Source organism: Corvus kubaryi, unplaced genomic scaffold, assembly GCF_017639235.1.
Source record: "Corvus kubaryi isolate FWS band 111438036 unplaced genomic scaffold, C.kubaryi_AGA036_p1.0 37396, whole genome shotgun sequence".
NCBI lineage: Eukaryota > Metazoa > Chordata > Aves > Passeriformes > Corvidae > Corvus > Corvus kubaryi.
Window position 1 is genome coordinate 26,030,022 of NW_024581135.1, and position 22,528 is coordinate 26,052,549.

Consider the following 22,528-nt stretch of genomic DNA (forward strand, 5'->3'; position numbering starts at 1 on the left):
AACAAGTGTGTTGACAACTTGGGAATAGCAGACCTAACTTTTAACTGATTATTTCTTTTATTGATACACAATCTGAAAAAAAAAAAAAATCAGGTTTAGAGAGAACATTTTGAAATCTTGAGCTGTTTCCTGAAAGATGAAAGTATTTGTCTCCCAATTCTAGTTTGATGTCTTTTGTGACTATGAGGATTAACAGATTAGTCATTCCGCCTGGGACTGTTAAAGCAAACAGAGTCTTGTACACAGGTACTTAATTCTTACCCTTTTTGTAGTGCCCAGTCTGCCCCCACGCATGGTCTGTATTTGGTAAAAAGGATCACCCGTTAGAATCAGTGTTTATAACCTTACAGATCATGAAAGTAATTAAGTACAAGTGATTTCTCATGGCATTTCAAGTTGTTGTTTCTTTTCAATAACATGAATCAAGGTTAAGCCATGATACAACAATAAGCCATAATTCTCCAAGGAAAATGCATATATAAGTAGTAGTAACAATAACAATTCGAAGAAAATTTTCTATGGCCTCTACTCATATTTCATGTCAGAGTTGAGAAGAAAAAAATTATTCCCTAATTGATTAAGACACCTATCAAAGTAGAATCTAGTGATAAAGTCATATTTATCTTGTAATTTACTTTCAAAGGTCATCTGAAAATGTTTTATTTCTGGTTTATACTCTTATATTTTCAAAGTTTCAGCAGCCCTTAATATTAAATATGCATATAGAAGCAAAATTTCAAAATCTCTTTCAGTCCTGCTGAAAGCAGCAAATGCGGCTTTGCCCTTTCTCCCGGACAAGGCAATTAGTCCCTGTTGCGGTGCCTGTCACTGTTCTCAGAAAGACCCACCATCTGCCACATTCATTTTTCTCTAAGTGCTTGTTCTGAGGGAAGTAACAGTCCCTGTTCTTCCACTTAATGCTGGCAAGAACTGCAGCACTGCATGCAGCAGCTGTAGGAGTCACTGCTCCTCATTTGCTTTAGTAAGAAAATACTAAATACAAAATGTACCCAATCATCCATCTCTAAGCATGGGTGTAGGATCTTCAAAAGCTTTTTCAGCTCCTGAGGATAGACCTACCTTCCACTGCTGGTTTTTTTGTTGTGTTACTGGTTTGTTTTGTTTTCTTTTAGAACTTCTTAGGTAAATAAATTTAGTCCACTTATTTGTGTAATAAATACCCCTAGGTCAGCCTACAGGATTTAGAAGTTATCACAGGGCAGCTCTAAACAAGGTAGCTTTAATATAGTCCTATATCTTTTTCATTGTGCCGTTTCCATATTTATAAATAGTAAAATAATTATTATTCACAAAAAAACCCAAGTAAATACTAGTGTTTCAACAGTCCATAATTCCAGTTAGTTGCAGAACTGAGGGGTTTTTCCCTCTGCACTTCACTGCAATTAGTTTTTTAAATAAATACAACTAAATTTTCTGCAAGGCTTGCATTAACATTTCTATTAACATTTTTGGTTTATTAAGACCAACAATACACACACATTTAAAACAGTAATATTAGAAACAGTGATATTGTGAGTGCCCATGGGAATTAACTAAGCTAGATTCTGTTGGGGGAAAAAAAAGTCAGCTTACCCCTTTTGGATGAGTTTTCTACTGTAAGAGACATATGTCCATTATTAGCAATTCATAGACTTTGCAGAAACAGAGTGTGTATCCCTAGATGATAGGTTTGTATTGCACAAGGTAGTTTGCTGAAAACAAAATACATGTAATGAAAGTATAAAATAAGTAGTCAGTTCTTCCTCTGAGTCTTTTCAAGCTGTCTTGTGCTCTGGCCACCTTTGCCCTTTGCCATGAGCACTGCAGCCCCTGCTTCCAGCAGACACAGAGCTCAAGAACTTGCACAAACAGAGAGCAGTAGAACAATTCCTCCCTGTCTAAAACAATACAGGATGTAATTGATTATTTCTTCTTCACGTTTCACACCTCTCAAACTGCTCTTGCAAGTGGTCAGCTTTGCACCTTGGTGTCATTTGTTTGCCCAAAGGGAGAAGCTCGTTCTCCCTATGGAGGATCTGCATTGGAAATGCCTCCTGAAGCTCTTATCTCACAAGAGCAAGATAGAACTGTTTATTCTGTAGCAGAACCTCAAATACACTGGCCTGGCCTAGCTCACAGCTTGAAGTGCATGTTTCTTCTGGGGGCCAGAGGGGAACAGAAGAGGCTTTTCAGCTTGAAGACAAAGAGGGCTAGCACATGTAGACCCCCTGATACTTGGCTTCAGATAGATCTGGAGGGACAGATGAGGATAATAAAGGGACTTTAACTTTTCCTTTTTTTAAGCAAGTGATATATTTAGTCTCTGCAACTATGAGAGAAGGTAGCTAATGCTTTACAAACTGGGAGATGTGATTTCTGTTTCACAGGTTATCAGATGTTCATATGAACATACGGTACTGTGGTGTCAAGTCCATATCAAACGTAAGCTGCAACTAAGCAAACTTTGTTCATGAACTGAGGTGGGGGGTGGGGGTTGGAGGGGAAGTGTAAAAGAAGGCTTGATGCAAGTTCAGAGAAACAAAGTAAAAACAGCTCAACAAACAACTTCCAGTTTCAAGAGTGAATCCAAGGTTAATTTTTAATCAAGTTAATGTGGATACAGAATAGGAAAGAAAAAAGTTAACTGACAATTTTACAGGATATAGAATCTCATTAGACATTTCAGGTGGCTTAAAGGCTGTGAGTAGAAACCTTGTTAAGACGTAGATTTCACTCAGTTAAGCCTCACATAGTACTTTTGAAGCTGTTGGTGTTTAGACAGCAGTAAGAACTTCATTTTGGTGCAGCAAGTCTGTGCAAGGTTTCAGTATACAGTGCTTAATAAGGAAGGATATTTTTACCATTAGAGTATCTCAGGGGCCTACACTTTTTTCCTCGCATATTCACTCACTTCTGCTAAGCTAGTGCAGTAATATAAGTCAGTTAATGCTTTTGTTACCGACTTTAACGGCAATTTTGGTAATAAAACACTGCTAAGAGGTAATGCTAGTAAAGGTGATGTGGAAATGCACATGAAAAGCTGCTGCTTGTTATAGCAGAATACAAAAGTGGCAGATAAAAAACTGATTGTAGGCACAATTCTATTTCCAGTAATTGTTCTTAGCTAAGGAGCTGAAGAGTTTTCTGTTTCTTTAATAGAAGATTAATGGAGGAACCAAAAACTTACCCAGCTGTAACAGATGCTGAGGTTGAACCGGTCTGTGCAGTTAACTTTAGACCCTAAAGGTTTCCACAACATAAGGCAGTGGAATGCTGGTGGCAATTTCATGAGGAAGGAGGTTTTGGTCCCTTTGCAGCATTTCCATCAAGCATGAATTGTGGACCAAAATCCAGTCATCACTGCACAAACAGCAGCTAGAATCAAACATGAGGTATTTTCTCACTTTTTTCCGAAACTACTGGAATAAATGGGAGGTCAGTGTGTTATTTTAAGTTGCTTATTTTAGTCCCTCATTTTGTTAATTTTAATCAGTTTTGTAGCAAAAGCTTATTTATTTAAGCTCTTCTTCAGCATTTGAACCATGCTTTAGGAATGCCTATGAAAACATTAGCTAGTTGAAGTGGTTAAAAACTGGGTTTGCATAAAATCTGTAAATACGTCAATAAAGCTTTGTACTTACATGATCACAGACAGGGGCACACATTTGCAAGTAATGTACTCTATGACCATATTCCTAGTTAGTGGCACAAAAAGAATGCAGCAGATTGCAGCAAGGTATTTCTTGAATGCCTCCAGCCCTTTTTGAAACCAGTTTTTATTTTCTGAAATATTTTTTGTTTGTAAATATGACCATGTTAGGCAGTGATGTGCTGTAGCATGGAGTGCTTTTTTGATTAAAAATCACCTATGCTTGTTCCTTTTTCTGGTTGGATTACAGACAGAAAGGCTGACCCTCATTATTTAAAGAGGCATTAAAACTTTAAATGCAAAGAAGTAGATGTTCTAAGATCTTCCACATAAACCAACAAATGACTAGGAAGCAGCATCATTCTCCTGTGTGTCCTTTCATAGAGGACACTTCTACCCCCTTACCATTTAACTGAAGCATAGCAGAAGGAACCTTGTACTGCTATAACTCATAGCTATAAATGGTGGAAATATCCAGAACCTGCTAGTCACCTACTCTCCTTTATTGGAATTTTCTTGGGGAAGAGGGAGACTTGTTCTATTTGCCAATTTAAGTTAGACTACTAATTGTCTTCATTTTAGTATTATAATGGTTGGCAATTCAGGATGAAGATGTTAAAGCAGGTCAGGGAATCAGAACAGAATTTCAATTCCTGCAGGGTAACACCTCCCTGCCCACCTCTGAAGTGCTACATGGCAGCAGAGAGAAGTGGCAGCTCTTGTTAAAGCTTTGCATGTGTGTACTGTTTCCTTATTGACACTGTACCTCATGTTCCGTATTTCAGGCTCTTATTTTAGTTCTTCACATGTTTCTCTCTCTCTCATAAAACATTGTTAGCAGAATAGCCTAAGTGAAGAAAGGCAGTGGTTTGGTCAGCATCTTGTTCCTCAAAGGCTGTATTTCTGCTGAATAAAACTAGGAAATGAATAAATATACGGTTCGTACAGATCACAGAATGCACGATGAGGTTTGTACTGGAACACTATACGAGTGGAGATCAGGTCAGAAAAGAACAGATAAGATAAAAGTCAAAAGAGTGTCGTTAGATTGTACTGGGAAGCTAGCATAGCATCTGTCCTCTGTACCATGTTCTAAGACTTTATAAAGTCCATTTCTTTAATTAAAATAAGCTCAGGTAACAATGGAATTCAGAGTCTGTTTTAAGGACTTGTCCTCTTCAAGCAAACTGGAATATGGTACTTCCTATATAGTAGAAGGACAAGTTATGTCACCTGGATTTTTCATCTGTGTTGTTGATTTAAAAGGGCTGGTAATCAGTTGTTTATCAGCAGTGCTTGAATTCAAGGATGCTAGACAGTATTTAAAAGGAGGAGGTGGGGGGAAGAGAAGCAGACACGTCCTTTTCCCAGTGAAACTGTTGGCAGGACAAACAGATGCACAGCAGCCTTTAACTCACATTTAACCAAGTTCTGTATATTCATACTTCCTATCAGGGAGTTTTGCAAGTTGGCCTGAAAAATTAATTTCCTCATCTCAAATTTACCTGTACTTCAGAGGAAGAGGAATTGAGATACTGAGGTAATGTCAGCCTCACTCCAAAGGAGCATTAGTACAGTAATCCTGGAGGGGAAAAGATTGAAAGATGAATAGAGTAATCTTCTTTCAGAAACTAGCAATTCTTAAGCATTCATCTCACACAAATCCAATCACAAGCATCCAAGGGAAAAACCAAAATCAAGGATGCCCAAGAATTACCAGCCTCTGGAAGTCCTCTCAAAAAGAAGTTGCCTTTGCCTTAGTCTCAAACAACCAGTTAAACCTTATGTATAGAATATTTATAAATATTGTAGCCATGGTAGAGGTTAGCAGGGCTGCAGAAGGTTGAAAATCCAGGGGTTGGTCTGTAGCTTTAGGGAATATATGAATTCCGTTCTGTATTTTTTGCATGTTGGTCCGGTGGTGGTAGTGGTGTGTATGCCCAATGGTAAAACTAAATGCATGAGCCCCTTGCTTGATGCCCCACATAAAGCCAGATACTGGGGAGGTTGCACCCAACTTTTGTTGTTGCTTCCTAACGTCTTGCTGTTTGACATAGGACATCAACATCGCAGGAGATTGGATGTCACCAGCTTGCTGCCACTGTTAACATTCAGTTCTAGTCACACAATTGACAAAGCTGTCCAGTCTCCTTCGAATGCAATGTCTCAGCTGTCTTTTGCACCTTACTAAGATTCACAGCACTTATGGTCAATAGTGTGGTAAGAGCTCACAAAGGCACACACACTTTTGTCACACTGGATTACATAAACTAAATTCTGGTGTAGCCAGGGCTGGGCACTTGCTCTGAGAACTCGAGCCTCTGTGGGCTGTGTTGCCATTCCTGGCACTTATGACTCATTCTCTTTAGGTGAATGTGTGCATTCTTGGCCTAGTGCACACATGTGTTACTGGGAGCTGAAAGGTTCTATAAATTTAGAGCACCACTTGAAGTACTACAGAAATAATTGGTTTCTGTATGCCAGCATGATCTTTAAACTGCATAAGGAAACCAGTACTTGATACCATGCTATAGAAAGCATGCAACCAAATTCCTTAAATAGTTACCCCTTGAAAAAGTTATTGGTTAAACTGTGTCAGTGTGAGCCTTTTACCTTACTATGACCTTAGCAATGGCTTTGTTCCTGTTATATCTAACTAATGTCTTGCATTTTTCTCTTTCTACCTCCTTTTGATGCAACCTGGAAGAAATGTCAAAAAACGAAGGTTCGATCCAACTCAACAAGGCCCTATCTGAAGAAACGCCATTCAAAAAGCTGCTTCTTGCACTACTGGATTTTGGGTATGATGTCTTTGCTGTAGCTACACAGGAACTAAATCAGTACAGAAGAACACGAGAACAGTAACTATAAACATAAAGTTGGGATTTGAGTTGGTAGAACACTGTCCTTTTTGGAGATAAGTTGGAAATACTTCCTCTATTCACCTTTCTCTTGTTAACATTAACTGACAAGTGGTACAAGCAAACTGCTTCAAAAATCAGGTGTTTTTTTCCTTTTCTCAAACTAAGAAGGACACACACAGACCAACTGCAATAAGAGAACTGTTCCAAAATAATGGAATCGCAAAAGATTCTTTCCCAGCCTGCTGGCACTCTAACTTCACTTGAGTTCGCATGACTTCATTTTTCTTATCAAACTCCAGTGGCATGAGGAGCTAATTTTGAAAGGGTAACCTGCATGGCTCACTTACAAACAACCAAGTTAGCAAGCTGACCCCAAGCAGAATCTGCAGCCCAACAAATACAAACCACTGGGAAGCCAGTGCCAGGCTTCAATAGCTTTTCCAGCCACGCGGTACATTCTGCTGCTGGACTTGAGGGTTCCCTGCTCCATGAGCTCACTGTCCACCTTGGACAGGAGCCTGTTGGGTATGGAAGCTAGTGAATGATGGATGGAATTCTTCCAACATGGAAAAAGTGTAAATATGGAAATAAGATTTTGATGTATCATTTTCACAGATTATATATAAATATATATATGAAAGAAAAGACTTTCCATATAAAAAGGTTCTATTCTTTATGTAAATCTATTTTTGATGTTGGGTTTGGTTTTGGGTTTTTTTCCCCTCCCCTTTTTTTCTGTAGCATGTTGTACAGCAGATGTTCTGGGCTTGCTCAAAAAAGGCAGATAACAGCATGCAGATGCAGGGAGTTCTGACACCAAACAGATGTGATCTAAAGTTTGTATGCTTGAAACCAAAAACAATTAAAATGTATAAATGCATATCTATGTATTGACTATAAGTCTGAATTACTTTTTTTGGCTGTTACGTAGAATTTTCCATGATCTAGTATAAGAACACACACTCAAACTAATCACAGAAGTGCCAAGCTCTCTTTTTTCTTTGAAGAATAGCTACTTTTTTTCCTGCCTAGATCCTGTAAAATAAAAACTTTAATAAGCCTTAAAATACTGAAAAAATGTTAAAGCTTGGAATGAGTTATTCTTCTCTTGCCTTCTGCCCATCCACTCGAAGCATCTTGCAAAGGTGACTGACCTTTTTAACTCATTCCCTGCATCTCTTTGATGCATGTCCCTTTTCAAAGTTTAATGCAAGATTAATACTTTGACCCTTGGCTAATGATAGCCAGTTACCGTCACAATATGTGCAAAATCCCATGTAATTTCAGGTGCGTTGTCATTACTTTTAGAGACACCTTTTGTACAAACACAGATTTTTGCAGAGAAGTCCTGGGCAGCAGTCTTGTGTCCCTAGAACCAGGCTAGCCTGGCTGCAGCTGCCTTGGGAAAGGTATGTGAAGAGGTCTAGTTTAGGGCTCCCTTAAAGTACAGTCTGGCTCATCCTTTCACTCTTGACTTTAAAAAAATTTGGTAAGTGAAGTAACTGAAAATTTATTGCTGCATCTGATAATCAGAATTAAAGACTTTTGTAATTTTGGATCTAATTTAGAACTTGTAGTTTAATAACAACAGAAGCCCAAGTCCACTATTTCCTGCATCTTTGTTCAGAGGAAATCCATTTCCCAAGTTAGCTTTAAGAGCCAAAACATTAAGAAAATGCTGCAGATGTTTTCCTGTGAGTTAGAAGACCTCATTTCAGTTATTTTTCTTATTATTATAATGTTCAATTCAATAGTCTCAATATATGGGGTTTGATTCACAGTTGTTATTAGATATTTTCAATCAGCTTTAACAATCACATTTACACTTACTACATTATAAGTTAAAGGTGCTGCACGCAGGTAGTTGACATTAATGGAAATTATAAACTTATTCTGAAAAATTCCTGCTTGGCTTTAAGCAGAATTAAATTAGTGACATTTCTCTGATGACAAACCAAAAATACTTGCAATGGTATTATGGTTCTCTAAAAATGCTTTGATTGGGAACACAATGTCTAACTTTTTTCAGGTTCTGCTTCCAAAGCAAGCATAACTCACAACAGAAACACCAGTGATATGAAAAATTGTAATAAGTCAACTGGATATACATAAACTACCTGTGTAATAAACCTTGGAGAAGCATTTCACAAACAACATTGTTAGTGTGTGATGTGATGTTTTAAATCAGACCACAGTGGTCCCCAACTACTATGTATATATGTTCAGTGCTGGAGTAACTTTTTTATTTACACCAGCAGTTTCATAGGAGTTACGATTTCTTGACTGAATTTATGCTCCAGTCCTCAGCCATTGTGTGTATGGGAAGAACAAGAGTTCTTGCCCTGTGTGTACACACAACACAAGCGACAACACAGCTCAGAGTAGGTACAGGCTGAAGTGCTTCCTGTGCTGGTAGACAGTTAAAAAACTGGGTCTGGTAGGTGTTGATTTTGTACATCCTCCTTGCTGTGCTTTGGGAAGTGCATATCCATTTAGCAGTAACTTACTCATCGCAAAGCGTCACCAAAAGACGACCAAGTTGACTGTGCCTCCATCTCATTCACTCTACCTTTGCTCCATTATTTACCTATTCAGCTGAACAAGAAACTGTGGTAACTGCATAGCTCATTCCAGTCTGCTGCATGATCTCACTGATTTGATCTGATATTCCTAAAAGAGAAGTCTGCCAGGCAAATTAACAGCTGTATAGGTGCATGTTCAAGAAACAGATTAGTTAAGGCTGGAGTCTGACCAATTTTTCTTTACTATGCAAAGATGGGTATTGCACAAACAGATGAGACAAATGTCTGAGGAAATGCCATCGAATACTTGAAGTTATGTTTTAAGCTTAATCAGTCATGTTTTATATTCATTACTGCTTCCACTGTTACTCTTCCTTTTAAAAATGATCTGTAACTATTTTTTTAAGTGCACAACTTGATGTTGTTATAAATCAAGTTTTTGTTTGAAGTTAATACTCACTCATATCCTGTTGGCTGCTAATGAATGGAAATTCAATAGTCCTTGTTCTGCATCTTAGCAAGATGAGTATTAAAAACATCATGAACATGGAATGGAGTAGTTTTTAATTTTCAATCTTTATTTTTCCTTATTTATTCTCTCAGCTTAAATTAATTTCTGTGATCAAGGAATCATCACCTTTGTAGTAATGGAAATTGAATGGAGTTTTCTTTTATCAAAGATCTCAAACTGTGTCAAATCTCACAGTGAGGCTCTGTCTGTGGGAGGACATTGCACGCAGCCTTTCTGCCGTGCATGGAACCAGCGCCTTGGCACGCAGGATGTGCTGGGCCTGCTTCAGTCCCAGCTGCTGGCTGCACTGAGTTCAGTGAGACCTGGAGGCTTTTGCTATTTGAGGGAAGCCTTTTCCAGCTCAAAAATCGGAATTATATAATTACAAGAAGTTCAAAATGAGGCCCTCGAAGTATTCTTTAAATAATTACACTGTAACAAGCAGATACTATGGCGATCACTTTAATGGAATACTGAATAAAACTCAATTTCCCTTTTCTTTTTTTGCCAGACTAACTCTAGTGAAGCCAGCCTGGGAAAATTAAATGCATGCATGTCACAGTTACCAGATAACTACTGATATTGTTTTGCTTTCTCCAGCTCCAGACAGGAAAACAAAATATGCTTTTGTGTTAGTATCTCCCAAGGTTCTGTATGAAAGCATGCTTCTCATTTAGAACTATAGAGTGAGGGAACACTCTCATTAATGGATCCACTATTATCCACTTCTATTTCCTGTCATTTGAATATAGGATTTATCTATAGACTCTATATAAACATGCAACATTTTGGCTATAATTAGAATAGACAGATTCCTTGTAATAGGAGTTAAGTGTTTTGCAGCATATGAATAGAAAAGCAATATAGAGACAGATCCACATTAGCTTTTACTGGATTTTACGAGAAAAAATTCTTAGAATTGTTTTTGAAAACTTTCACAATTCCAGCTCGAAACACTGAACCGCAATCTTGCTAGGGCACTTACTATCATGAACAAAATCAACACAACAACAAGCCACATTGTACAAGCCCAAAACCCCCTTTTGTTCTAAATGCACTGCCTATAGATTCCTACCTATGAGAGCTGAAAAGTTAATTTAACATGACTCATCCATCAGTAATATCACAGAGATTAAGTGCCCATGAAAAGCTTAAATAAAAAAAAGTAACTAAGAATTTTAGTAGTAGAGGTGCTCAAACCAGTACAATTGAAAGCAAAAGGTCACAAAAACATCTTAAAGCTGCACATACTATAATTCAGTTCAGTGATTCATTGTTCACAACTCAGCAAGCACATTTTTGTAGGTTTGTGGAACAAGTTATTTAGTGGGAACATGTAACTCAAAAGGGGATACAACCCCTAGATTAGTACAAGGACTCCACATCAGATCAGCATCACCAGGCACTTAACATGTTATTTCTGAACAACCACAAACTGCTGGGGGCAGTGTAATTCTGAATGCTCTAATCTGTAGAACACCCATAATCAAGTGTCAGTCGATTTCATCTTATTAAAATTTTCTTCTAAAAAAGCTTAGCTTTGTCATAAGTCATGGGATAGTCCTCATCTTTACCACTAACACTGTAACAGGCCATGCTTTAGTGTTTGGAAAGTGGCACTTTCTGAGCCAATATAAGAATTTCCCCATCAAAGCTGGTAACTCAAAGCATGGAGGAGCTTAAATACATTTTACGCAGTCCAAGTCCAGTTGTCAGACTTCATAAGCACAACATTCCACCACTGTATATCATATACTCATAGATTTCCTCAGCCATCTGACAAACTATTAAAGGCTTTGAATTTGCTTCAGAGACTGTGAAGCAATGTTTGCATCTGCACTACACAAAGAGGTTGAGAGAGAAGGGCTGGTTATTAAAGGTGTATTTTAACTGGGGACAAAGGCACGAGCACGATGCACTCCTTACATTACACACTGGTAACATGCTGTGGTTTGTAACATCTGTGTCGCCTCTAGTGCGGAAAGGAAGCGACCCCACACATAACATGCTTTGCTTTTCTGCAGTCTAACCCAGACAGTGTCCAACCAAAAAACAACACAAGCAACTACTTTCGACTGGTTTCCTATCTCCAGCTGAGATGGTGATCAGTTTATTCTCAAGAATGAAGCACGTCTAAACCTAGTGCTATTTGCATAAACCTTAAGAGAAATTTTAAAATGGTGACTTCATGACAGCTGTGCTAAACTTACTTCCATATAAATTGCAGGAAGCGTAGGCTAACAACTGACAGCTCCCAGTTTCCCCACTTGACTCCTTTGAAAGTGTTTTGTGTACAATGGAAACAAGAATCAATATCTTTATGCATGTTGCCCTCACACTTTACATCCAAGATATAAATTTATGACTTGTCTTGAAATAGAATAAGCACTGACCTTATTAATTCAGGACAGTTTTTCATAGATTGGGTCTTTGGACTGTTGAGGTTTTAATTATCTACTATGTACCCGCTCTTCGGAGGGGACTCCTCAACACTCATCACTCAGGATGCTATGGATTCACAGCACAGTGAATCACTCCTAATCAGTACATAAATGCTTTACTGTTCCAAGAAAGGAGTATTTAGTATTGCAGAAAACTGAACAGATCTATTCCTAGTGTCTAATCCAGGTAATGGGGCACCTGGATGCCCTTTGGAACTTCAGCACAACCAAGTAATTCACAGTACTTGTAACAGCAGAGTTATTTTCTCAGAGAAACAACCCTCTCCTTCCCCTCCCACCTGGCTACTGAGTGCAGACTAGCTGAGGTAGAAGTTTCTGTACCTGAGGGTTTCAGAAGGAAATGGCACCAGCAGCACCAACAGATTTTCCTGTGAGCCTGCAGCTTTGACAATGTCCAAAGGACCCTTGCACAAAGGTGATGGGAGTTGTGCTGAACAGCACCTTGTACTGTCAAGCTGAAGGAAGTGCCCAGACCCTACTGGCACAACACACCCCTGATTTCCACTGGTCAGTGGGCCAAGCTGTGTGGCAGCAGCATTGAGGACACCTAAAGCTCCACCAAAGTCTATAGCAAAGCCTGACTTTCAGCCTTAGTGCAGTCACACAAAGATGCTTCCACTCATGTCTTCAGCTTATGTAAACAGAGATGTTTATCTCCCTAACAAGGACCTCTTCCCAAAACATGATTTATAGCAGTCTGGTTTACTCCAAAATACACTAATAACTGTATAATTAGAGAATGACTACACAGAACTTGCAGTGCTCATGGTTTTGTTAAGCAGTCTCAATCTGTGCTTTCAAAGAGAAGGCTCAAGTTACTTTTAAAAGTCAGTACAAGGACCACAATCTAAATCTCCACAATCCATTCATATATTTATGTTGGCATTTGACATATTCTGGACCATCCATTTCCTCCCCAGACCTTTTCCCTTGTCAACATGCCCTGCTCTAAGGGTGGCACAACAATGAAATCAGATGGATGCAAAGTGCACAAGCAAGCCTGTTTCCTTTGGAGTCCCTATTTCTTTTCAGGCACATCTGAACTCTGTTATTACTATTTCAAGACTTGCTCCATTATGAAGTTACTCTTACAGATATTGTTAACAATAACATAGTTTACAGATGATGAATGCTTGACCAGGATTTCTGTGCAATGAGAAAGCAGTTCCAAGAAACTATTCTAGTGCCCTCCAGCTTTCACTGAAAAGCTTCAGGAAATTAAAGATTTTAATTTCTGCTTTGTGTAATGATGAGGTTCTGAACACAAGACTGAAAATTGCCTCATTTGCAGAAAGAAAGAAATAATTCCCTTACATTGCAGAATCCTGTCTGTGTGCTGTTGGATCAGAGGGCTGGGCAGGTAGATAAAAGATTCAGGTCCCATTACATTTTTACTTCAGTTTTCCTCCCTCTGATTTGGCTGGGCATTTTTCACTTCAAACACAAGATCTCTAGGACAGGAGCTGTCATACTCAAAGGTGACCTTTAGCATCTAGGCCAGGGAGCAGTGGTTTTAGGCAGAGCTGGGTGGCCCATAAGTTTGAGACAAGCCCCCTCCCTGGGTATTAAAAAAAATTATAATCTTCATTAAATATGCAGCTTTTTAGCTCTGCCTAATCAGTAATAGGATAAGAAAGAAAGGACCTTGTTAAATCAAACTATAGTCTTTTCAGAAGCTCCAAATTAAAGAAACTTACTACATAGAAATCCACTCTAGTATCACCTTTGTAGCATTCCCTTTGAGAATAGGTTTCAAAGGGTACATTTGTGAAATAAAAATGGGAGTTTCAAAGGCTGAGTGGCCTGACCTACTAAAAATAAATAAAATATATACTTAATTTTTTAAAAAACCCCAATGTTCTATCTCTATCCCATGGTTCCTTACTGATAATGTAGGGTTTTGTCTCATCTAAGTATTCTAAATGACAGAGCTTGTACTACTACTTCATTCAGGAAAATAATTCAAGAAGGCAGATTTCTCTGACAATAAATTATTCATGACAGACCTTACACATTAAAAAACCCCCAACTTTCTCCTATGACAACATCAGTAGCGTGCTTTTAAGGCTTCACATTTGTGGTTTGAAGAGTTGCAAGTACTTTGTAAGTGCCAAAGAACCCTAGTAGGAACTAGTAGCAGAACACAGAGTAAATCAGATAGTCCAGCAAACAGTCTGAGAATGAGCAGGTAACCAGGGAGAGCTGAAGATCCCACAATTCCCTTTCACACAAGACAGAATATCCTCATTACGCTCCAGAATCTCCTGTGACTTATTTCTTGGCCCTAAATAATTTGCTATCCCCCCCTCTAATTTGTTCTTGAAGACTATTTTCCCAAACAACTTCAAGTGGAAATGTGCAGACTGCCAGCATGGGGTCCTGGCTGCCAGGGGAGCGTCTGTGCTGTGGGATGGGTGTGACAGTGGCAGGGCTAGCACCCTTCCTTGGCTGGCCCAGGAGCTGCCCTGAGACAAGCATGCTCAAACACCCTTTTCTCCCAAGAGCTGCAGGAAAGAAACCCTCAGAGCAAGAAAAGGTAAGAGACTTGACATTGCAGTCCTACTCAGCTCAGGGAAGAATGCACTGTGAAAGTGCTTTTTTCCCCTAGAAGATCTGGCCGTAATTCCTTGGGAGAAACTGATCCTATAACAGCCTTGCTTTGTTAGATGTTAGTGGCAGTTTTATGAAAACATGTTTCACTGAACTGCTCTTTTAACTGTGACATACCCAGTGTGACTCTCCTGTCTGCCTGGAGTGCTGATGATAAGGGTTTCTTCATTATCTGTGAGAACATTAGGAAGCAGGAAGACTGAATCAGAAGAACCAATGACTTTATTCTGGAACATGTTGATATCAGTCCAGTACCCAAATGGCAATGGATCCCTTAATTCAAAAACTAATAGTTGTCTGGCTATAAATATCCAGAATGCCATTAAAATGAATCAAAACTCTCTAACTGAATGGCTAATGTGGGACAACTTGCCCAAAAGACGTGAACAATTAACTTTTGATGTACTATATTAATCAGTTTGGGGTTCTTTCTTATTTTCTTGGAATGTTTTAGTCTAGAGAGATGTGGTCACATCCTTTACAAAGGTCATTTGCATTTATGTCACATATCACCAGATTATGTTTTCAAAAATATATATTAATTTTTTAACCAACGTTGCTTAGCTTGCACTTGTAAAAATACCTGCTCCACATGTCTTTTCAAAGCTTGTGTTAAATACATTTGCCAGAAGAACTGTTACCTCTTCCACAAATTAATTTAAATAAGTGGCTTCGACAATTAAGCCAGTTCACACTTCTGACGTGGCATCTAAATTTTCTCTTGGGGAAACACTCCAAACATGGCCCTGGAGACAGAGCTGCTCACATACAACAGCTGGTAGGCATGGAGAGAGAGAGGAACACATTATTAAAGACAAGTCTATTCTGATAGGGAGCTGCAGTTCCTCAAACCTTCTAGCAGAAGGCCACTTCTCAGCACAGACCAGAGACATGCCAGGGCTCCTGGCACAGAAATACACTGGTCACCTGCCTGTCCCATGTCTTGTCTGCCAGCTCCATGGAAATGTTTCAGGTCATCAGCAATAGTGTACAGCACTGAAGAATTGTATGTTTAATTACACCTTTGCACTGGTTAGAAATGCTTAAGTGTTGCATCACATCCAGTGACTTTCATGCCGGTCATTTCACCAGAGAATAGACCTAGAGGGTTGTTTAGAGCAGTGTGAGATCATCAAATTCATTTGTGAGTGTGGATTCAATCCACCTAAACAAAAAAACACAACTTGACATCAAAAGCTTAAAAAAACAGGTTTAGCTACTCAAAGCCCTCTACATATCATTTTAAAAATGAATAAAATATAGCCACGGACTTTGGATCAAGTATTTAATTTCATTTCCAAGAGGCTCTTAGGTATGTTTGTCAGGGAGCCCATTTTAAGGGCAGTTTAATCTCTTGGTTAAAAGAGAAATTGAAAAGTTAAAAGTGGGATTAGGATTCCACACTCTGCCTTTATGGACTTTGAAGAAAAAAAATCAAGCCTCTGCCAAGTACCATGAATTTAAAGCTGACAGACCTTTGGGTTTCTCCCCTTCTGAGAATCACAAGTTTTGCCTTTGCTGTCACTTACCCAGGTTTCACACAAGGCTGGAATAATTTGGAACCCAATTCAGCAAAACGCAAACTTTCAGCTAAGAATATGTCTGTAAAGCATTTTTTTTAGTAAGCCTAAAAGAGGTCTCTTTCATCATGTGGGACATTTAAAAAAGCCTAATACTGCATTCAGGTGTGTCTGCTTATGGAACTAACAGGCAAGCTGTGCATCCCATCACACATTGCTGTCTCTCAGTCTCAGTGCTGAATGTCTTTTTTTATGTGTAAATGCTTACTTAGCTCAAGCAACCATAAGCCACTGTCTATTAACTTAAATGTTAATTTTAAACCACATCAGAAGGTTTGCTGGAAGCAAATGCAGGAAGGAAGCAACTCTGTGTATAGTTATTTACACCTTTGCTCTATTCCAAATGCAAATACCAGTGAAATGGCCTCCTACTTTTCTTACTTATCCCTTATTCCTATATCCTGATCATTTTAGCTTTTACTTTTATTTTTTTCTGGTAGAAATAGCATTCTTTCTGTAGTGTTACATGATCTGAAACCTGTCTCATCTATAAGTAAATAATCAATTTTTCTTGATAAAAAAATCCTTATGTAAATGACTCTGGATATGACCTACAACTTATGTGAATTAAATTCATAAGATATGGAGACCCATATAAGATATGAGCACTGGCTTCCTGGGGAATATATCATGCACTGTAATTAAAGAAAGATTATTGGTAGCTTAAGAAGGGCACAGAAAGCTTTACTGAGGGAGTGTGTGGAATTGAATGAGATGACCAATCCTGGTGTTTCTTCTCCACTAGGAGGCTGAGGTGATCAATCTAATTATCAAAAACCTCTTTCCCAGAAATAGAATATAAGTGCTGTGGTTCAGAGGGAGCAGAGCATAGTAGGCTCAGGAAGTATTCGTGGAGCCAACTATTTTATCTGTAGCAGTATTTCCCTTGAGCAGCAACTCCCATTTCTGTGAGAGTCCCTGGTTCAGTTCCCTTGGGTCTGCCAGGATTCTGAGTGGAATGAAACCAATGTTGTTCTTGATCCAAAACCAGATAAAGTGCACCCAGAAGGGGACTCAAATAAACTCACTTGTTAACAATGAATCCACAAAGGTTGTAGGTTGACAGAAACTTATCAACTCACAAGAAACATGTAACCTTTTTCTTTCCATTTGGCTCTACCCTTAACAATGCAGGGCAGAGTCCTTAGAACAACAGACCACAGACCCAGAAACAGCAGCAAAACCCACTTCTGTGGCATTTTAATCTTGCTCTGCTCTGGCCCCTGCAGCCAGGCCAACCATGAACACAAGCAGCCCCAGAGCCTTTTCTACCCAGGAGCTGCCTTCAGGTTTCATCACAACAGCCAGGTCTTATCTGCACACTTCCCTTCTCTCCTTTGCCAGGTTCAATCCCCAAACACAGAGGCAAGGAGAAGCATGCTGGTTACTCACTTGCCAAGGAGGCTCCAGACTGCACATGGGTCCAGAATCAGCTCCAGAGCAGACATTAAAAAGAAACCAATAAAACCAAAAGCTGATCCTTAAGGACCATTTCAGCCCTAGAACTCAGGAGAAGGAAGTCTACTGGAATAGCCTCTATTTGATAGCACAGAGAAGAAATGTTGGAGATCCTACGTATGAGAGGCTTCCCCCACCACATTGCAAGGGCCCCTTGCAAGGTATTGCACTCTTCAGTTCATCCTGAAGTCTGTTTCAGCAGTTGGTGACCATTACTCCCCTCATTCCCAAACTCACACTTCTTGTTAAATAAATGGAACATTTGAAAATTGGCCAAAGTCATACAGTATAGCTATTTACAAGGGTTCTAGCCAGTGTTCTTTCATCCCCAAAAAGTTCCTTGCACTTTTGTTAAACAGTAGCACTGCTTACACAAAATATACTTTCACAGGAATTCCTTATTCAGGAGATAAAACATCAGGAGAAAAGAAAAGCAGTGTTAATTGTCATAGGCATGCCGCAAGATCAAGGGTTTGAAAAGGAAGTTGCTCCTCCGTTTATATGGACTGTACGAATAGAAAGAACAGAAATTATAATGGTCTTGATCAGAGAAATCAGTGTCTCAAGCCAGCTTTCCAGCTGATGTGAACCAGTGTGGCCCCACTGACTGCAATGAAGATAAGCCTCATGCTACTGAAGCACAGTTGCTTCCTGGAGAAGGGATTATGGTTCCAGGTATGAAGAAGAAGGGAGCTGCCAGTGAAAAGTCTTGGAAAAACAAATAGGTTGCTCCCCAGCTGGTATGGACTGGTGCAGCTGCACTGGCTTCAGATAGGCAGCAAGGTGCTACATGATTTGGCCTATAAACTACAGAGTCAGTGAAAAAGAATGGTCTCACCTGCCTATTGCTTCAAATAGCTGGCATTAAGCAAGTTCTGTCCAACACTGGTTATCAGCATGGTCACAGAGCCCCAGCTCTTTGAGTTATATGTTTCTGTATGCAAGGGGGTCACAGCAGGCACAGGGAGCACAGGCAGAGTTGTGCTCAGATTTTTCTCTCCATTCTGCATGTAACAGGAGACAGCCTTTTCATCAATGGTTTCCTTTCACTTCCCTAGCAGCTTTGCCCATTTCTCCAAGACACACAGATTTTTCAGCTGCTTCACAGAAGTCACAAGGGAGAGGGGCTGCAGCTGAGAACCTCAGAGAACGAAAATGCAACAACAGTAGATCACATTATTTTTCTTGTGAGAGAAAACGTAACCAGACCACTCCCCCTCCGCCGAAGAGTGTACAGCACTCCAAGGTAGCTCTTCTTTAGGTAAAGTTGTGTAAATTGAGCTGCAGTGAGCAGCTCAGCCCAACTACTTCAATTAATGCCTTTACTGGCTCTCTTCTGTGGCTCTTCTCTGGGTCGCTGCTTTAACTTCCAGGAGAGCTGGACCTGCTGCATATGGGCTGAGCCCCAGCCAGCAAATAGCTCTAGTCGTGCCACACAGACTCCTGCTCTAGGGTGGAGGGATCTGCAATAGCCAAGCACATAAAGCAAGATACCTCAGGTCTGAGCCAGCTCTGGACAACTTGAGCTCCAAGGTCGGACTTACTTTCTATTCTTCCCCTCCTGCCCCCCCGGTGCAGCACCGCTAAGAGAGGGGGGCAAAGGGAGGGTCGCAGTTTTGCCAAATCTGTTACTCTTCCACCCCACTGCGCACCCCTTCCCCTCGGCCAGAGGCAGCATGGCCACCAGGCTGGCCCGGGAGGGCCGGGATCCGCAAGCAGAGGAGGACAAGGGGGGCAGAGAAGCGGAGCAGACTTGCAGCAAGGGCAGCTCCGCACAGAGAAGGAGGGAGCTCCGGGTGCCCGGGAGCAGCGGCCGGGCCCAGGGGGTGGGGGCTGCTCCCGAGCCCTGACGTAAAAACTAAGCGGGGCTGCCCGCTCCGGCTTCTTAAGGAGCGCGGCGGCGGCAGCGGGCTCGGAGAGTCCTGGCCGGAGCGCCGAGGTAAGCGCTGGGAGCTGCGGGCGGCGCCGGGGCGGAGCGGGACGGGAGCGGGCGGGAGCGGCGGCGGAGTCCGGCGCTGCCCGGAGCCTCGGTAGCTGCCCGGGGATGCTGCGCCGGAGCGGGCACCCGGCCCGGGACCGGCCGTGGCAGCCTCACGCCGAGGGACTATCCGTAAGTGAGAGCTCCAAGTTAAATGATAACAAGTTAACTGATTAACTTTTTAATTATTATTGGAAGGCATATCCATGACGGGGAGTGGAGCGGGAAACTAAACTGCAAGGGGAAGCAGGGATAAAAGGGGAGGGTGGGAAAAGTCAGAAGCAGAAAGTGTAAATAGCACTCACACACGCACACAAACTTCAATCTATGGACAGAAAGATCTAAAGATTGGAGGGTGTAGGGAAGGAATTGCATGGAAGCATTCACCACACACACAGGTAAGAGATTAATGAAATCTGCGTTTCCTGAGCATCCCCTCCAGCTCTCAAATATCTAAAAAAAAATACAGTCTTGAACCTTGTAGAAGACTAACAGCACAATGCTGCCCTGAGTTTGACCAGACCATAAGGACTAGTGGCCTTTGCTAAATGCCATGCACATCATACTTTTAAGGGCACCAATTCTCATATTAATGCCCTACCAGCTCCCTGCCCAGGGCTGTCCCCTTTGTTTTGGCAAATCCAGAGCCCTCATCTTAGCTAGTTTTGTAACTTAGAAAGTTTAGAATAGGCGCTGGGAAGCAGAAAATGTAAAGCAACCAGTTAAGTTGTTAACCTGTACAAATGAGATGGGCTCTGTCAAAGTCACAGATCCATCATTTAAAGGATTTTAATATTTAGTATTAATAGACTGTTTTAGTGTTATTCCTTTGTTTTGGGGCTCCCCGCCCCCCCCGCCCCATGTCTGTCTCCCCACCCACCATGGTCATATCTGAGATTGCTAAATTGCTTTGAAAACCAGAAACTTGACAAAGTTAATTATGTCCCTTGAAAAAGTCTCAGTAAACAGGTATGTGCATACTGCATGGCATACATAGGTGTCTGTGCCCAGCAGAAGGGCTCTGATGCACAAACAAGATTGAAGTAATGACTCACAGGATGTTTTTGGCTTGCTTCTGAGAAAGCAATCAAAACCTGCCTTGTGGACTAGGGTACAGAAGAATGATGTTTCTTGGGGACCTTGGGAGCAGCAGGAGGACAGCCCCATTACTACCACCACTGTCATAAGTGACATCCACTAGGCAGGGCAGTGTGGGAAGAACAAGCTGGCCCTCTTTTATTCCTTAAATGCAATGTTCAGGTCCAGGCCTGTCAAGCCAGCTCTTTTCACAAGATCCCAACTTGGATTAAAAAGGGACTCTAAGCAGTTGGGGAGCAAATTCTGAATAGTCTGAATACCTCAAAAATGCTCCCAGAACCAAACCAGATAGCCAGACAAGGGGCTAGGTAAGAATATCATTGCTAGGACTGAAATCTCTGAAGAGTCCTTTCGCTCTACAATGAAATATGTTCCACAAAGCAGCCTACTCTTCCCTAGTCTCATACACAGGCTGTGGCTGGGCTACCTTTCATGTACAATCCCTCTGCGCATCCATATCCTGCCTTTGGCATTTTCCTTCACATAGCAAAGGAACACTTCTTCAGGATCACTCGTGGAAGAGACTTTCTACATAAAAATCCAGCTGCTTATCTAGCTCATTAAGAGAAGTAGCTTCCCCACCCCCAACAATCAAACTGAAAATGTACAAGCATGAATACTCAGCAGATCAGCACATACATTAAACAGAATTTTGTCCTAAATGCTGACCTCAGATGTTGCTGATTTCCACAAATAGGAAGTTCTCTGTGTGCCATGAGCTACACTAAAAACAACCCCCAAACTTGTTACAATATCAGAAATGCTAGAAGCATTTTTGAAAATACAACAGAGTAGTACATACTAGAAATGAAATCTGATGGAGACAACTGGCCCTTTCTGGGCACAAAAGGTTATCATTCTCAGAATTTCCACCCATCAGTTATAGATACTACTTAGCAAATTTCACAGTTTTAACAAACAGACAATTCTTAGTGATCTGCAATACACACCGGTACTATATATATATATATATATCTATGTAGATATCTATATATACATACACGTCTCAGCACAGGAAAGACATTGACCTGTTAGAGCAAGTCCAGAGAAGGGCCACAAAAATGATGAGAGGAGTGAAGTAGCTCTCCTGTAAGGAAAGGCTGAGAAAGTTGGGGCTGTTCAGCCTGGAGAAGAGCAGGCTCCAGGGAGAGCTTGTTGCAGCCTTCCAGTACTTAAAGAGCACCTATAGGAAAGATGGGGACAGGATCTTTAGCAGAGCCTGTTGCAATAGGACAAAGGGTGATGGCTTCTAACTGAAGGAGGATCAATTTAGATAAGATATATATATATATAAAAAAAAAACTTTTACAACGAAGGTCATGAAACCCTGGAACAGGCTGTTCAGAGAGGTGGAAGATGCCCCATCCCTGAAAACAGTCAAGGTCAGGTTGGACAGGATTCTGGGCAACCGGATGTAGCTGAAGATGTCCCTTCCAATGGCAGAAGGGTTGCACTAGAGAGCTTTAAAGGTCCCTTGCAACCTGAACTGTTCTGTTTCTATATGCATGTGTACATGTTGTACAATACAGCTGCTATGTGATGGCTTTGCTATACCCTCTTTTCAGAACTGTTCTGCATTTTAGCACGTAAATCAATCCTGGTCACTGCATGAATTTGCAACCTCCATTAATTAGAGCCATTAAAACACATTTTCAACAAAAGTTTTCCACCTGCTGTCCAGTGATCCTTGTGATTCTGAAGACTATTTTAAAGGGCTCATAAAATTTTGAGAAAAGCAAGAGTGCCTAAAGGCTTAAATTATGTAAAAAGGAATGGATTTTTACTGAAAAATATTA

General features: G+C 40.6%; 1 protein-coding gene across 5 annotated transcripts in view; it reads left to right on the top strand.

The window, feature by feature from the left end:
• The window catches only part of ADAM23 (ADAM metallopeptidase domain 23), a 71,108-nt gene extending 61,521 nt beyond the window's left edge, over positions 1 to 9,587 (top strand). For 2 of the 5 annotated variants that reach the window (XM_042040657.1, XM_042040663.1), the window contains 2 exons: positions 2,388 to 2,442; positions 6,357 to 9,587. In XM_042040657.1, coding sequence (XP_041896591.1) covers positions 2,388 to 2,442; positions 6,357 to 6,470 — 169 coding nt within the window. In that variant the 3' untranslated portion in view covers positions 6,471 to 9,587. The remainder of the gene's footprint in view (positions 1 to 2,387; positions 2,443 to 6,356) is intronic. The other 3 variants (XM_042040660.1, XM_042040658.1, XM_042040659.1) reach the window with 2 other exon arrangements.
• Positions 9,588 to 22,528: the final 12,941 nt, after the last annotated feature.